The sequence below is a fragment of the Marmota monax genome, unplaced genomic scaffold, assembly GCF_021218885.2.
Source record: "Marmota monax isolate L192 unplaced genomic scaffold, Marmota_monax_Labrador192_F-V1.1 WCK01_AAM20220418_F8-fsc02326, whole genome shotgun sequence".
Lineage (NCBI taxonomy): Eukaryota > Metazoa > Chordata > Mammalia > Rodentia > Sciuridae > Marmota > Marmota monax.
In genome coordinates, this window is record NW_026694938.1 from 1 (window position 1) to 17,463 (window position 17,463).

At 34.5% G+C, this 17,463-nt stretch overlaps 1 protein-coding gene across 3 annotated transcripts; it reads right to left on the reverse strand.

The window, feature by feature from the left end:
- Window positions 1-48: 48 nt before the first annotated feature.
- Window positions 49-17,417, reverse strand: LOC124081164 (disintegrin and metalloproteinase domain-containing protein 5). Of its 3 annotated transcripts, none has more exons than XM_046427338.2 (8): window positions 16,250-17,417; window positions 16,064-16,140; window positions 14,355-14,532; window positions 13,478-13,546; window positions 8,700-8,771; window positions 8,345-8,508; window positions 7,406-7,487; window positions 49-527 (listed from the first exon to the last, which is right to left on the reverse strand). In XM_046427338.2, the coding sequence occupies exons 1-8, from the start codon at window positions 16,346-16,348 to the stop codon at window positions 435-437; spliced, it is 834 nt and encodes a 277-aa protein (XP_046283294.1). In that variant the 5' UTR covers window positions 16,349-17,417; the 3' UTR covers window positions 49-434. The 3 variants fall into 3 exon arrangements, with proteins under 3 accessions (XP_046283294.1, XP_046283295.1, XP_058429586.1); XM_046427339.2 differs by having other exon boundaries at window positions 49-2,732; window positions 16,250-17,414; XM_058573603.1 differs by lacking the exon at window positions 49-527 and having other exon boundaries at window positions 2,797-7,461; window positions 16,250-17,415.
- Between the last annotated feature and the right edge of the window lie 46 nt (window positions 17,418-17,463).

Sequence of the window (17,463 nt, forward strand, 5' to 3'; positions counted from 1 at the left end):
TCTGGAAGTTGGATATAATTAAATAAGGAAGAAACTTCCAGTGCCACCTCCACTGCCACAGTGGGAAGCAATAGCCAGAGCAGTCCCTCCACAAGCAAAGTGAGGGGATAAGGGAGAATTAAAGGAATCCACATTTTTAGGAAGCCCGAATCATGTCTGGATATGAAGAGTTTAGGGTCAAAGACACAGCCCAATTGAACTGAAAGGCATGATGCACAATATATTTGTGCAGGAAAGAACCTGCATCTCTCCCAACCGTGTGCAGAGGTCACAGGAAAGAACCATTTTGCAGCCAAGGAATTGGGGCCGGCAACTAGGGGAGCCAATTCCTAGCAAACCTGAGTTCGGTCTCAAATACAAGCCTGGCAAAATCACACTGCAAGACATACAGTGTACTTATGTAACCAGGAGAAAAATCAAACATGGAAAGGGGTTTACATAGAATACTGGTTGTGGAAACCCACCTGCTTTTGCCCTTCCACTCCAATATGGCTGCTTGCAGGAATGGCTGGGAGAGGCATGCCTGGCTGGGAATTTGAAAGAGCAGGGACAGAAGAAATTGAGTTTGCAGACTGAACCAGAGACCAAGAAACATGAGATCCACAGATGACAGAGTGGCCTAAGAATTCACTCGTTCACCACATGAGTGGAACTTAGGGGAGATCCCTATGGTGCAGTCTTCCAGTGTGGACCAGCAATTTCTGGGCCCTAGAGGTGCACTGATTTAAAATCTCCAGACCAACTGGCATTAATCAAAGTGCCTGGAGCCTACCTAGGCCTAAACCACCTCCAGGAGTTTCCCCTATGAGATTACCTCTCTCACTCCAGCAACCCCTGCCCCCAAGGGTGGAGGCAAGCTTCAAATTCCAGACAAGCCCGTGTAACACTGTTGAGAAGGGAAGCTGATAATATTCTGAGCTCCAAAAACAAAAATTCTTTAATTTTTCATTGAGATCCTTTTTTTCCTTTTTTTTTTCCTCTGTTTAATTATGATCTTAATGATTCATGGACCTTCATACATATGCATATTTGTTTTTTCTCATTTCTACCTATTTGAAGCCAGTTATTTTTCATTGACCAGTATTTTGAAGACAAAGATGATTGATTATTTTATTTTTATTTTTAATTTTTAAAATTTTCACCTTATGTATATTTTTTCTCTCACTAATCTGTTTCCCTTCATTCTCTTTCTTTCTTTTTTCTGCTAACAATCTCTACTATTCTTTCTTTCATTCTAGCTTTAATTCTTTACTTCTATCTTCTCTCCTTCTTCCTCATAAACATTACAACCTACATCACTTCTACTGTCTCCCTATCCACCATTTGAAATTGTAAACTCTTTTGCAAACTTACTGTTTTATTGTAGGCAATAACTGATCATGTTATTTCTGTTCATTGTGACAATTAACATTGTAGATGTCATAGCAGGAGCTATTTGGTTTAATGCTGTATATTGTTTGCATTGGTTGTTGATATTATTTGTACCCACCCTAAATGGTGAGGTACTGGAAACTATCAGGGACACTATAAGTCCACAAGGCAGAAACACTACTATGTCAAGTCCACATTCATAGATGGGTAGACACACAAACAACATGAAAAAGCAAAAGAACAAATCATCCCAAACAAATCAAGATGCTCTAATAACAGAATCCACTGACACCACACTGAAAGAAATGTCAAAGAAAGGTTTTTAGAATGTTCATAGTTAACCTGATCTGCTAAGTAACAGATGGTATAAGGAATGAAATCAGTATATATTATTCCAAGACCTCAAATCTAAGAGGTCGTCTTGGAATAACATATACCCAATCTCTGAATGAAAATGAATGCCAGCCAAGAATATTACACTAAGCAAAATTAAGCTACAGAATTGATGAAGCAATAAAAACCTTCTGTGATAAACAAAAGTTAAAAGAATTCACAACTAGAAAGCCTGCATTACAAAACATACCTAATAAAATATTACATGAAGAAATGAAACATAAAAGTGAAAACCACCAAAGGGAGGAAGTACAACTAGAAGAATAGTCAATCAAAGAAGAAACTAATTCAAACTAAAAAACCAAAAATAACTCAAAATGACATAGAATAAAAATCATTTCTCAATAAAAATATTGAATATAAATGGCCCAAACACATCAATCAAAAGACATAGGCTAGAAGATTGGATTAAAAAATGAGATGCAACAATATGCTGTCTCCATAAGACTCATCTCCATAGATAATGACATCCAGACTGAAGCTAAAATGATGGGAAAAACATATCATTCACATGGATTTTGTAAACAAACAGGATTTATTATCCTCATATCAGATAAAGTGGACTTCAAGCCAAAGTTAAACAGAAGAGACAAAGAAAGACATTTTATACTGCTTCAGGGAATTATACATCAACCAGACATAACAATTGTAAATATTTATGCCCCGAACAATGGAGATTCTACATACATCAAACAAACTGTTCTCAATTTCAAGAATCAAATAGACAACAACACAGTAAAACTGGATGACTTTAACAAAACTCCATCACCAGTGGATAGATTCTCTAAAGAAAAACAAACAAAAAAAGAAGCTATAGAACCCCAAAATACAATTAATAATTTAGACACAACATAACAGATACATATAGAAAATTTAATCCATCAGTGACTGAAAACCATCTAAGTAACAAATGGATCTCCATAAAATAGACCATATCTTAGGCCACAAAGAAACTCTTAGCAAGTACACTGAAAAAAAGAGAGAGAGAGAGAGGGAGGGAGGGAGGGAGGGAGAGAGGGAGAGAGAGAGAGAGAGAGAGAGAGAGAGAGAGAGAGAGAGAGAGAGAGAGAGAGAATACCTTCATTATTATCAGGTCATATGGATTGAAATCTGAAACCAACAATAAAATAAACAATAGAACCTACTCCAATACTTGGAGACAAAATAATACCATATTGAATGACCAATGAATAGCAGAAGAAATCAGGGATGAAATTTTACTTAACTATAAATGAAAATAGTGATACAGTATATCAAAATCTCTGGGATACTATGAAGGCAGGTCTAAGAGGAAAGTTCATTGTATTGAGCTCATTCACTAAAAGAATAGAAAGTCACCAAATAAATAACCTAACATTATATCTCAAAGTCCTAGAAAAAGTAGAACTAATCAACACCCAAAGCAGCAGAAGACAGCAAATAATGAAAATCAGAGGAGAAATAAAGAAACTAAAACAAAAAATTAATGAAACAAAATGTTATATCTTTGAAAAAATAAATAAAATTGGTAAAACCTTAACCAACCTAATAATGTGAGAGAAAACTTACTGAAATTTATAATGAAAAAGACACCACTGAAATAACAAAAATAATCAGACTATTTTGAAAATGTATACTCTAATAAATTAGAAAATCTTGGAAGACATTAACAAATTTTTAGAGACATATGACCTACACAAATTGAATCAGGAGGACATAGAAAATTTAAACAGATCAATTTTAAGCAAAGAAATTGAACATGTCATCAAAGCCTACCAGCAAACAAAAGCCTAGGACCAGAGGGATTCTCACCTGAGTTCTATCTGAACTTTAAATAGAACTACCCCCAATCCTACTCAAATTATTCCATGAAACGGAAAAGGAAGGAACACTTCCAAATTAATTTGATCACCATGATACCAAAACCAGACAAAGATGCATCAGGAAAGAAAACTTCAGACCAATATCCCCAATGAACATAGATACAAAAAATTCTTAATAAAATACTGGCAAATTGCATACAGAAATATATTAAGAAGATAGTGCACCATACTCAAATGGGGTTCATCTCAAGCATGCAAGGTTGGTGCAACATACAGAAGTCAATAAATGTAAACATCAATAGACTTAATGACAAGAATTTCATGATTCTATAAATAGATGCAAGAAAAGCATTTGACAAACTACAGCATCCGTTCATGACCAAAACACCAGAAAAATTAGGGATGATACGACCACACATCAACATAATAAAAGCTATATATAATAAACCCAAGGCAAACACCATTCTAGAAGGAGAAAAATTGGAAGAATTTCCTCTGCAAACTGGAACAAGACAGGGAGACCCTCTTTCACCACTTCTGTTCTACACAGTACTGAAAAACCTACCAGAGCAATTAGAAGAAAGAGGAAAAGAAAAACTCAAATTATCCTTATTTGCTGACTATATAATTCCCTACATTTAGAAGACCATAAATCTCCACCAGAAAACTTCTAGAACTCATAAATGAATTCAGCAATGTATCAGGATATAAAATTAACACTCATAAATCATTCCATTCCAATATACCAGTGATGAATCAACTGATGGAAAATTATCCCATTCGCAATAGCCACAAAGAAAATAAAATATTTGGGAATCAATCTAACAAAAGAGGTGAAAAACCTCTACAATAAAAACTACAGAACACTAAAGAAAAAAATCCAAGAAGACCTTAGAAGATGGAAAGATCTCCCATGATTCTGAATAGGCAAAATTAATATTGTAAAAATGGCCATGCTACCAAAAGAACTATCTATATACATTTAATGCAATTACTATTGAGGTTCTGATGACATTCTTCAGAGAAACAGAAAAAGCAGTCATGAAATTCATTTGGAATATAAGAGACCCAGAATAGCCAAAGCAATCTTCAGCAAGTAAAGCAGGAAGCATCAAAATACCAGACTTTAAATTATACACTGGTATAGAAGATAAGACATACAGACAGAACCACATAAATACAGTTATCTCATACTAGACAAAAGTGCCATAAATATGCATTGGAGAAAAGATAGATTTTCAACAAATGGTGCTGGGGAAACTAGAAATCCTTGGGTAATAAAATAAAATTAGAACCCTATTTCTCACAGTGAACAAAACTCTTCTCAAAGTGGATCAAGGACCTAGAAAAACTACACATAATAAAAGAAAAAGTAGGCCCAAATCTCCATCATGTCAGCTTAGGAACCGAATTCCTCAACAAGACTCCTAAGGCACAAGAAGAAAAATTGAGAATTAATAAATAAGCTCTTATAAAACTAAAATGCTTCTTCACAGCAAAAGAAATAATCAAGAACTCAGAGGTATACACAATGGAATAGTACTCAACCTTTAAAAAGAATGAAATTATGGCATTTGCCAGAAAATGGATGGAACTGGAGAATATATGCTAAGTGAAATAAGCCAGGCCAAATAACCAAAGACCGAATGTTTTCTCTGATATGCAGATGCACAATGGTATGGGGGTGGATAGAATAGAGGTATTTTAGACTAGACAGTGGGGAATAAAGGGAGCAGAGATAAGAATGATAATAGAATAAATTGGACATTATTACCCTATATGCATATATGATTGCAATTTGGTGCAATCAATCTGGAAAGCAGTATGGAGATTCCTTAGAAAACTTGGAATGGAACCACCATTTGAAGCAGCTAACCTCTCCCATCTCTACAACCAAGGTACTTAAAATCAGCACACTATAGTAACCAAACCAACATTTATAGGAGCTCAATTCACAATAGCTAAACCATCGAAGCAACCTATGTGCCCTTCAATTTATGAATGGATAAAGAAACTGTGGTGTATATACTCAATGGAATATCACTCAGCATTAAAAGAGAATAAAATTATGGCATGTGCAGGTAAGTGGATGGAGTTGGAGAATATCATGCTAAGTGAAGTTAGCCAATGCAAACAACCAAAGGCCAAATGTTCTCTCTGATAAGTGGATGCTGATCCATAATGGCAGGCGGGGGGCATTGGAAAATGGAGGAACTGTGGTTAGTCAAAGGGGAGGGTTGGGGAGCTTGCATGGGGGCAGGAACGTTGGTGGAATGAGATGAACGTTATTACCCTAGGTACATGTATGACTGCACATATGGTAGGACACTACATCTTATACAACCAGAAAAATGAAAAGTTGTGCTGCATTTGTGTATAATGAATCAAAATGCATTCTGTTGTCATATATACCTAATTAAAATAATAAATTTGTCACTCAAAGAAAAAATACAAGTAACAATCAATATTGGTGAGGATGTGGGGAAAAGGTGCACTCATACATTGGTGGTGGGACTGCAAAATTGTGCAGCCAATATGGAAAGCAGTTTGGAGATTCCTCACAAAACCTGGAATGGAACCACAATTTGACCCAGCTATCCCACTCCTCAGTTTATATCCAAAGGACTTAAAAACAGTATACTACAGTGGTGCAACCACATCAATGTTTATAGCAGCTCAATTCACAATAGCCAAGCTATGGAATCAACCTAGGTTCCTTGAACAGATGTGAACAGATGAATGGATAAGGAAAATGTGGTACATATATACAATGGAACATTACTCAGCCACAAAGAAGAATGAAATTATGGCATTTGCTGATAAATGGATGGAAATGAAGATTATCATGCTAAGTGATGTAAACCAATCCCCAAATGCCAAAAGCCAAATATTCTCTCTGATATGAGAATGCTGACTCACAATAGGTGGTGAGAGGTAGGAGTATCAGTTCACTGAATTGGATGGGGGAAATAGGAGGAATTAAGGGGGGTCAAAATGAGAAACACAGTAGAATGAATCTAACCTAGCTGTCCTATGTTCATATATGAATACACAACCAGTGTAACCTCTCATCAAGTACAATCACAAGAATGGGAAGTTATATTCCATGCATGTATGACATGTCAAAATACATTCTACTATCATGCATAACTAATAACAACAAATTTTTAGAAATCAGACCTCAAAAAAAAATTAAAAACATTATTTTCAATGGCACCAATAATCCAAACAAGTGCTGATGGTTACTTCTCAAATACTGGTTGAGAGATAAACAAAAGCAAAGATGGAGAAATAAAAACAAGTGTCTAGGAAGTGTCAGATTATTCTATAAACATAGTAAAACATAACCTCACAAAATAGTAATATTCAATAGTAGATCTTTAGTACAACATTCTGCTCCTCCCAAACATAATGCAATAATATACTAATTACCTATTAAAAATACTAATTTTTAAAATAAATAGTATATAATGTATACCAATAATTAAACTAGAAAATCAAAACTAAAGGATGAACCTAAAATTGCAGTGGTTATATAATTAATATTGAGGACTAGCATACCAATGTTCAAAAAGTTAAAATTTGAAAATTTGACTTACGAAGACCAAATATGCTTTTTTTTAAAAAAAAAAAAAATCTGATATTGAGGAGCAGACGGACTATCCAATATTATCTTTTTAAAGCTATGTTTAAAGTTTAATCTTAGTGTTCCCAAGTACTAATATAAAAGCTATACAAGAATTTGTAAAATATTAGCAATATATTTATTCATGATTTAAAATACTTAGGAAATTTTGAACATAAAAATAGTGGAAGCAAATTAGATAATGATTACATACCAGAGCAATTCCTGCATCAAAATTATTTTCACATACTTTTCCTGGAAATGTAATACCTACAGAGGCAGAATGTTTCACAAAGCTAAAAAACAATAAGTTTACTCATAAGTGTATTTAAAGTAGTATTACTAAAGATAATAGCAAATATTGTTGAATATTTACTGTTGTCAAACAACATGCTACCCTCAATTACGCTTAATAAAGTTTTTTTCCAAGTTTCAACATTAAGAACATTTCAATATATCAATTTTGAAACATCTAGAAATATAAAGGATGAGACTTAATAATTTATGCAAAATGTCATTGCACTAATGTTATAGTTTTCATTCTGGTTCACTTTATACTTGCAGCCTAAAAATTCAATTTTCTCTGACCTAATTTGTAACTTAGTCACTAAAGATGAATAGATATTTTTTACATTAGAGCCTAGATAGTATGATAATTTAATATATTCATTTCATTAGAAAATAAAAATATAAGAATTAATTAGATAAGTGACAAGAATGGAGAGATATAACAGGGAGTAAAAGTTTATAAGCCAAAGGAAATCAAAGAAATTGTATCGCTCGTGCTTAAGCTCTTTTAGTTATTTCATTTCCTTTTATTTGATTTTACTTTTTCATTATTGCTCAGTTTTTTAATTTTATTGTGGCAGTAATAACATGCAGTCTCCCTTCTCATCAAAATTTCAAGTGTTCATTACAGTACTTTACAAATATTGTACATTTGGTAGTTTCATATATTTCAATAAAAATTTTAAGTTTATCTCATATTAACTTGATGACAAGGACTTTAGCTTATGTTTTTTCATATCCCATGACATCCATCAAATTAGTAGAACAACATATATATGTGAAACATGCTTATTTTCCTTATTAACATATAAGGTAACCTTGGATTATCCCTTTAGTATTATGAAATGTAAAACACTGTACTTACGCAAATAAATATGAAATGTTATTATGAAATTTAAAGTTGTCATGTTTCCAATTCAAAAATCTAAATAACACATTCTCAAGAGCTCCTACAGTAGAAATTTTGTTTTTATATGACCAGATTTCAATAGAAGATAGTATGATAGTCAGTTTTAACTGAGCAAGCATCTATGGGTCAAAGATAAAATGAGAAATTTTAAGTAAATTTGAACATTCAATTGAACTTTTATAAAAGCATATTTAATATGATATTTTGGTTACAGAAAGTCTTCAAGGGCACAGCAAGCTACTATACACATTAATTCATATTACCTATATTTTTAAAAAATATATAAATGAAACAATTTTTTAAAACTTACAGTGTTAACAAGGCCAATGACATGAATGACCTTCTGTGTTACAGTCTTTACGTCAGAGCCCATATAATCAAACTGAAAAAGATAAGTTATTTTTAAAAATGAGTTTATGTTTATGTTCACTTATAATACAACACAGTGAATTCCTCTATTATGTATAATGCACCAATAAAATTTTTTTTAAAAACTGGTGGATGTAATTAATATATCACATCCCTTCCAACTGTAATCTAGAAAATAATGATACATCATTAATAACAAAAAAAAATTCAATAACATAATTGTAGCAATGTTCAATGCTCTTAACTTTGGGAACAAGATGGTAACCAAGGTGCTAGGTCTATTACATTCTCATAGAGATATGAATTCAAACAGCTATTCATGTACCAATCTAGCTTCACAAGAAGATGAGGAAGCCAGGTAAGAGACAACAGTGTCTGGTTTTAGTATAATAAAAGTGAGAGAACAGCAAGGCGCAGTGATGCACACCTGTAATCCCAGCGGCTCCAGAGATTGAGGCACGAGGATCACAAGTTCAAAGCCAACCTCACCAAAGCAAGGTGCTAAACAACTCAGTGAGATCCTGTCTCACTATCAGCCCTTGTAAACTGTAATTTTCAAGGACTCTTCTCATCATATCTAAATCTTCAAGTTTTCCCCACCAAAAAAGAAATGCTTATCATAACCCTTGACATTCTTTATAGACTATAGGATTTGTACTCATTTTCCCATTTTTATTTCTTATATTTTTTTAATAGAAAAGGATAAATTTCTTGACTAATCTCACCATTGGTTTATCAATTTTATTAGTTTTCTACTGTACCAAACTTCAGATTTCAAATGATTTCTCTTTTTTCTATATCCATAACTTGTGCTCCCTAACCTTATTTCCTGTGTTCTACTTTCTTTTGGTTTAACTTTTTCTTTTATTTCTACTGTCTTGACATAAATGTCTTGATTATTTATCCTCACTATTCCTATTTTCCCAGTATTCACTTAATGGCCAATGAAGGCTTTAACTGAGTTTATGAAATTGATATTAATACTGGACACATATTTTTTCTAGTTTCTACTCTTTTCTCTGATCATAGGTTATTAAGAAGCTTAATTCCAAAAAGACATGAATCTTTTGATAATATTAATAATAATAATAATAATAATAATAATCTTTTTGATAATACTTTCTAGCATAAATCCACTGCAGTAAGAGAACACATACTATAAACATACTAACACATGGTTATGGTTAACTATGGCTATTATGGTTGGCATCACATGTGGCCAATTATAGTGGTCTTAGGCCACTATAATACCTCAGCAGTAAGAACCATAGCAATATGGACTTTGGACATAACCAATGCTGAGCTGGTCTCAGCAGGCCATGGACTTCAGTGTGTGACACAAAATTGCCACATTCCTGGCCATAAGCATAACACAGGAGCTTGGGGCTAGAGTTCCTCAGTTCCTGACCACAAGACAATGATTGTGGGTGAGGTATTTGGGCTACCCTTTCTCCAGGGAGAGGTTTGTAGGCACAGACTACCCTTTCTAGGTCCCCTCCCCCAATTCATTTTGAACAACACATCAACTACAGAGTTGGGACAAACCTGGGCTTGGGCTGGACAAGTTGCAAAAACAACTGACCATGGACCACAGAGCTGGAGATCCTGTAGGAATCCTGTTCCAGAAGCTGGGCAGCTGCCTATCTTTCCCCCACCTTCCGTGGAACCTCTCCATTTCTCTTAGCTCCTGCTCTTGCACTTTGACTGCACCCAGGATTTAAATCTTAGACTCATTTCCCACAACTCCACAGTCACAGTGCTGTCTGACTCTTCATTTCACTTCAATTCTGGGTTCCTTGGTGAAGACTGAGTATTTAGGGAGAGGCCAAACCACCTTGGGCTAGACCAACCGAGCATCCAGGAAAGGCCAGTACACAGAAACAAGAGGGATTCTACTGATGACCCTCAACCCCACTTGATTACAAGAAAGGGTGGAGTTGTTTTTTGTTTGTTTTTTAAGAATTGAGGAAGATGGCAGAGCAGATCTAAGTAGCAAACCCCAACCCCTCACAGTCCAGAAAGGAAGCAGTGAAAGAACAACTACCTAGTGGGGTTATGACTGGACAGTTTGAGACTTGAAGTCTGGTTACCAGGGAAGAAAATAAGAACAAAATTCCTGAACCCTGAATCTGGACCAGGTTGGGATCAGATAAAAGGAGTAACAAAAAAAGAAAGAGGAAGACGAAAAGCACATAAGCTAACTCCCTTAATGACAGTTCAAAAGAAAAGCAGACCAAGTTAAAACATGATAGGATAAGCAAACACAGTGAAGAAGATCAAGCAGCTTAACTCAAATTGGGTTCTGAAAGCTATGCTGGGCACGGCAACCATTTTGCAGTGACCACAGCTAGCCAGCCTCCCTAGAAGAAATTAAATCAATACAGCTTCTCCCCACTTCAGACAGCAACAAATAAAACCAGCAGGAATACCTCCGAGATGGCATATCTCAATGATCAGTCTAAAAGAAACTTGCAGAGATAACTACTATCTGGAAGTTACTGAACCCCCTCCCCATCACAGCAGACAAGGGGAATAGGAAGCGCCAGAGCTGAGAGCTCATCACTCCCAGGGAGTGTTAGCCCTGACCAAGCACCCAACACAACCTGCATGGGAGCTCAGACAACCACAGCTGACATTCCATCTTCATCAATGAGGACAGATAAAAAGCCCATGAGCTACACCACACAGAGGCTTGTGTCACCAACAGAAAATAAAGAAAATGTGGTGCATATATACACATTGGAGTTTTATTGTGTCACAAAGAATGAAATGTATGGCATCTTCTAGTAAATGGATGAAACTCAAGAACACTATGCTAAATGAAATAAGTCAGACCCAGAGCTCAAGGGCCAAAAGTTTTCTTTTTCTTTCTATTTTTTTCTTTTTTGGTACCAGGGATTGAACTCAGGGGCACTCGACCACTGAGACACATCCCCAGCTCTATTTTGTGTTTTATTAAGAGACAGGGTCTCACTGAGTTGCTTAGTGCCTCACCATAGCTAAGGCTGGCTTTGAACTGAAAATCCTCCCATCTCAGCCTCCCAAGCTGCTGGGATTATAGGCTTGTGGCAGGATCCCAGCTCAAATGTTTTCTCTCATTTGTGAAAGCTAGAACAATCTAAGGGAGAGAAAGTGAGGGAATCCTATGGAAATAAAACAGACATCAGTAAAATAGAGGAAGTGGATTGATAGGGAGATAGGAGAGATAGGGAAAGAAAAGATTTGATAAGCTGTATCTTCAATTTTTAATATCTGATTGTTTTGTGGATCTAAATCCACTGTTTTTCTGGGCATGGTGGTTCACGCATGTAATCCCAGAAGCATGAGAGGCTGAGATAGGTGGATCATAAGTCAAGGCAAGTTTTAGCAATTTAGCAAGGCTCTAATCTTACTTAGCAAGATTCTGTCTCAAAATAAAAAATAAAAATAGGGCTTTGTGATGTGGCTCAGTGGTTAAATGCCTCTGGATTCAAACCCTGGTACTAAAAAAAATTAAATCCATTGCTTTTGGTTTTGCTAACCACTTTTCAAAGTAAATTATTTCCTTATGGATTATGAGTTCATATATTGCTGATACTAATCTGTAGGAATCATGAGGTATCCTTCTTAAAAGCTGCATTTTTTTAAACATCAATGTCATCAGTTATGGGCCAGAAATTCATCTGGGATTCCTTGGCCAGCTTCTCTCAAGGTCACGCACCAACTTTTAAAAAAAAATTATTCTTTTATTTTCAAGAAAAAAATAAAATTGTCTTCCATCAGACGCCCTCAGTTCTTACCAATCTTGGAAAAATGTAACCTCATGGATTAATATATAATCAAAATCTAAATTTATATAAGATTTGAAGTATAGTCATGAATTCTCAATATGAGAATTTTGTTCATTTGTTTTTCTTTTCCTTTAATATATCTAGAACTAAGAAGAAAACAGATAACTTGTTTTCTCCCTTTGCTTGAAATAAGTGGCATATTTGTTGTGTAGACTTCCCTTCCAATTAGACTAATGCAGTTAAATATTACTATTAGATAGGGGTTGAGAGTTTTGAGGGAGTTGTAACATATCCGTTCCTGGAGGGTATAATCCTCTGACAAAAGAAAAGTAGCCAATTATTTTTAAAAATAGTGCTGGGAGCCCTAAGACTACAGAGGCTGAGGCAGGAAGATCACAAGTTCAAAGCCAGCCTCAGCAAAAGCAAGGCGCTAAGAAACTCAGTGAGAACCTGTCTCCAAATAAAGTACAAAATAGTGATGGGGATATGGCTCAGTGGTCGAGTGCCCCCTCTGTTCAATGCACAGTACGAAAAAAAAAAAAAAAAAAAAAAAAAAAACAATAAGAAATAACAGAAAGATCAGTAGAAACAAGGGAAGGGAACATAATAAGGAGGGGGGGAGGAAAAGGGGAAGCACTGGGAACTGAATCAGAACAAATTATATTTCATGCTTTTATACTTACATCAAAATGAATCCTATTGTCATGTATAACTAAAAAGAACTAAAAAAAAAAGTAGCCAACAAGCTTCAGGAAATAAGATGCTTATCTTGCAAAAGTAACAGATTCTATCTATATACAAAATAGATTAACAAAAACTGCTTACATATAATTTTTTAAATGGATTAATTAAAAATGCAAAATAAATGGATGGAATTTTTCACAGTATCACTGAACTTAAAGATAAATGTCAAATAATTTGAAAATATAATGTATAAAATAGGACATACCAGATTTTTATCCACAACAATATGCAATTCAAGATACCGAGGGAATAATGATGAGGAATATTCATTTTTCTGAAAAACACACAACATGAGTCTTGAGAAACTTATGAAACTTTACATTGTACTGAAATTATATCCAGAGGTAATAATGTGTAACTGCTAACTATAATGTCAGGCCCAGTTTACAAATAGAAAATTTATGTACTATTCAGAGGATTACAGTTCAAAAAGTATTGTGATAGCAAGAGTTTTCAGTTAGACTTTCCAAGCTATATATCTAGGTATCTTACTTTTGTAATAATTAAAATGAATATGTAGGTCTATAATCTAGAGAATTATTTTTCTTATCCTTGTGATAATTATCCTACTAACCATCTATGTGGGCACATTTTCTACTACCAATTTTTAAGAAACTACTTTTAGTTTAGAAAAAAAATTACTAAAGTTTACCATCAGTGGCAGTTCACTACAGCCTATTGTGTTATTTGTGGCAAGTTTATAGGTCTCTGTGGAGGAAAAATTCATCACTTTGTTTTACATGTACCTTATGTAAATCACTAAAATTTTCCATTTTGAATTCTCTTGAAACAAAGACTTATGTTTTTATCTAAATTATCTATAATGGAGGAAACAGCATATTTTATATTACTTATGTATAAGCCCATGTAGGAAAATTAATGTTTTCAGTCCTATATTCACATCTCCCTTTTTTCAAGCATACCAATGAACACAAATTCATTCTCTAATAATTTTAACAGTCATTCAAGTCCTTCATGAAAAGTAAAATAATGATAACATTTGCAAGTCACAAATTCAGCTCTGAAAGCACTTCTTAACAAAATTATATGAAATAAGTGGAAATAAAAGAGTTAACACTTACAGGTATTGCTTTTTTTCCTTCATGCAGTGGTTCATCAGACTCAGCATAAATGACTCTTTTTCCCGAGTGAGGAATATTAATTTGATTACTTTTTTCTTCATAAATCATGTGTATAAATCCTGATAGAGCATCAATTGGTTCAATTCCATATGAAACATCTTTGAATTGCATTATTCCCCTGAATGTTAAAATAATTCAAAGAAAGTCTGAAATGATTCTACCAAAACTATATTTCTAATGAGAAATTTTGGCCAGATTTGTTTTTTTGATTTTTTTTTTTTAAGATTTCAATGTCACCTTTGTTTTTCAACTTTATCCCTTTGGTCTTTGAGGTTTCATATCAGAAACAGACTACTACATCACAATGTATTTTGCTTTCTGTTACAAATATATTTAATTATTTTACCAAAAGCAAATAGTGGCATGGATTTGAGTTCTTACACAGGTGAGCGACCCCCTTCTAGTGTATAGATTTTCAGAGCAAATCTGCAGGGTCTGTTAGTCTTGGGTACCTTTTCTCTGAAACACTAACTCTCCTCTGATACCCAATGTTCATGTGTGCTGAACTGAAGATACTACATGTCTAAAAATGATTGCATGCAGAACCAAACTGTCTATTGTTCTAAGGCATTGTACAATTGGCAATTATTGTACAAAATTAAGAAATAGGTATAGACTGAGGAGTGGGATAGCTGGGTCAAAAGGTGGTTCTATTCCCAGTTTTCCAAGGAATCTCCATAGTGCTTTCCATATTGGTGGCACCATTTTGCAGTTCCACCAGCAATGTATAAGTGTGCCTTTTCCCGAACATCCTCCTCAACACTTATTGTTGTTTGTATTCTTAATAGCTGCCATTCTGACTGGAGTGAGATGAAATCTTAGAGAAGTATACAGGCACATCAATGTTTATAGCAGCACAATTCACAATAGGTAAAATGTGGAACCAAACTAGATGCCCTTCAGTAGATGAATGGATAAAGAAAATGTAGCATATATACACAATGGAATATTACTCAGCAATAAAAGAGAATAAAATCATGGCATTTGCAGGTAAATGGATGGAGTTAGAGAATATAATGCTAAGTGAAGTTTTAGCCAATCCGAAAAAACCAAATGCCAAATGTTTTCTCTGATATAAGGAGAATGATTCATAGTGAGGTTGGGGAGGGGGGGCATGGGAGGATTAGACGAATTCTAGATAAGGCAAAGGGGTGGGAGGGGAAGGGAGGGGGAATGGGGGTAGAAAAGATGGTGGAATGAGATGGACATCATGACCCTAAGTACATGTAAGAAGACATGAATGGTGTGAATATACTTTGTGTACAACCAGAGATATGAAAAATTGTGCTCTATATGTGTGATATGAATTGTAATATATTCTGCTATCATATATAACAAATTAGATTTTTTTAAAAAAATTTAAAAAGGACAAAAACAGAATTCGGGCAAACTAAAAAAGTTATGGAGAGACCAACACTCCCTATACTCCAGACTCATCAAAGTCAATAAGCAGCAGATCCTTTCAGTATCAACAAAGCCTCTCATCAGGGAGCAATGCTGCTAGGGTCCCAATGTGGTTTTATTAGTTATTCTGATTCATCCTTAGGGAATTGAAATATAAAGGTGATTATAGAGTGAGAAAACATATATGAAGAATTAATTTGTAATTCAAAGACTGGCAAATTGAATATCTTTAAGTTATCAACAACCTGAGTCCTGAACAAGTGTTGAGTGTCACAAGAGAATTTATAAAACCTGCAACATATCCATTATAATTGCAATTCATCTGAAAAACAAAAATACATAAAGTAAAACAAGTGGATAAATTTATTTTTAAAATTTACTTCCCAGTATGACATTTATATTTATTAATATTAAAAAATCCTAAAACTTACCTGAGCTAACAAAGGCTCAGAATGTTCAGTGCCATTTTTGTCATAAGAATAAATAAGAGATGATGGAGATAAAAACGATCTAGGCAAAAATAAAAACATGCTCAAACGAAACAGAAAAAGTAGAAAAAAATACTCTTCATATGCAAATTTTCTATGGGTTGAGGAATTCAAAGTTTGGCCAATCAACTGTTTATAAACTATTCTCCAAATATTTCCAACTCAAGTTATAATACTAAAATGCAAGTTAATGAAAAAACAAATTGCTAGACATATAAAGGTAAAATCATGTAGGCCCCATTTCTAGCATAGAACTTTCAAATCTTTGTCTTTATCATTCATTGATTTCATATGTTACTCTTGAATCTCAAAATTGAAATGTAGCATTAGGACTAAATTTTAAAAGATTTGTTTTCTTTCACTACAAATTCATATAAACTAAGCTTAGCTATGCACCAAATTCATTTAGATATTGGTTAAAATTTTCTTTTATTCCTCTCAGTAATCATTCAAATACTTAACACCACTCCTATCAATCATTCCAGAAACTCTCCATGTGCCAGTCCTCACTCCTTCACTTCCAGAGGATTACTTCTTTTTATTTAAAGCAGTTCTTTAGGGGTTGGGGATGTGGCTCAAGCGGTAGCGCTCTCGCCTGGCATGCATGCGGCCCGGGTTCAATCCTCAGCACCACATACAAAACAAAGATGTTGTGTCCGCCAATAACTAAAAAATAAATATTGAAAAATTCTCTCTCTCCCTCTCTCTCACTCTATCTTTAAAAAAACTTCTATTGTTAGAAGGTGAATATGGCATTTTCAAGTCATTACCATTCTAAATAACTCTCCCTTGGCCCTTTGCCCTATATTTTTCAATTCTTAACAAATTTTATCAAAAGAATAATTATTATGGTTTGGATGTGAGGTGTCCCCAAAAAGCTCATGTATGAGACAATGCAAGAAAGCTTAGAGGTGAAATGATTGGGTTATGAGAGTCTTACACTCAATCAGTGGAATAATACCATAATAGGGATTAACTGTGTGTTAACTGTAGGTAGGTAGGGTGTGCCAGGAGGTGGTAGGTTTTGGGGTTCATGGCTTTAGGATATATAATTTGTCCCTGGTGAGTAGAGCATTCTCCCCATATCTATCTATCTATCTATCTCCCCCTCCCCCTTCCTAATTGTCATGTCTGACCTGTTTTCCTTCCCCACACTC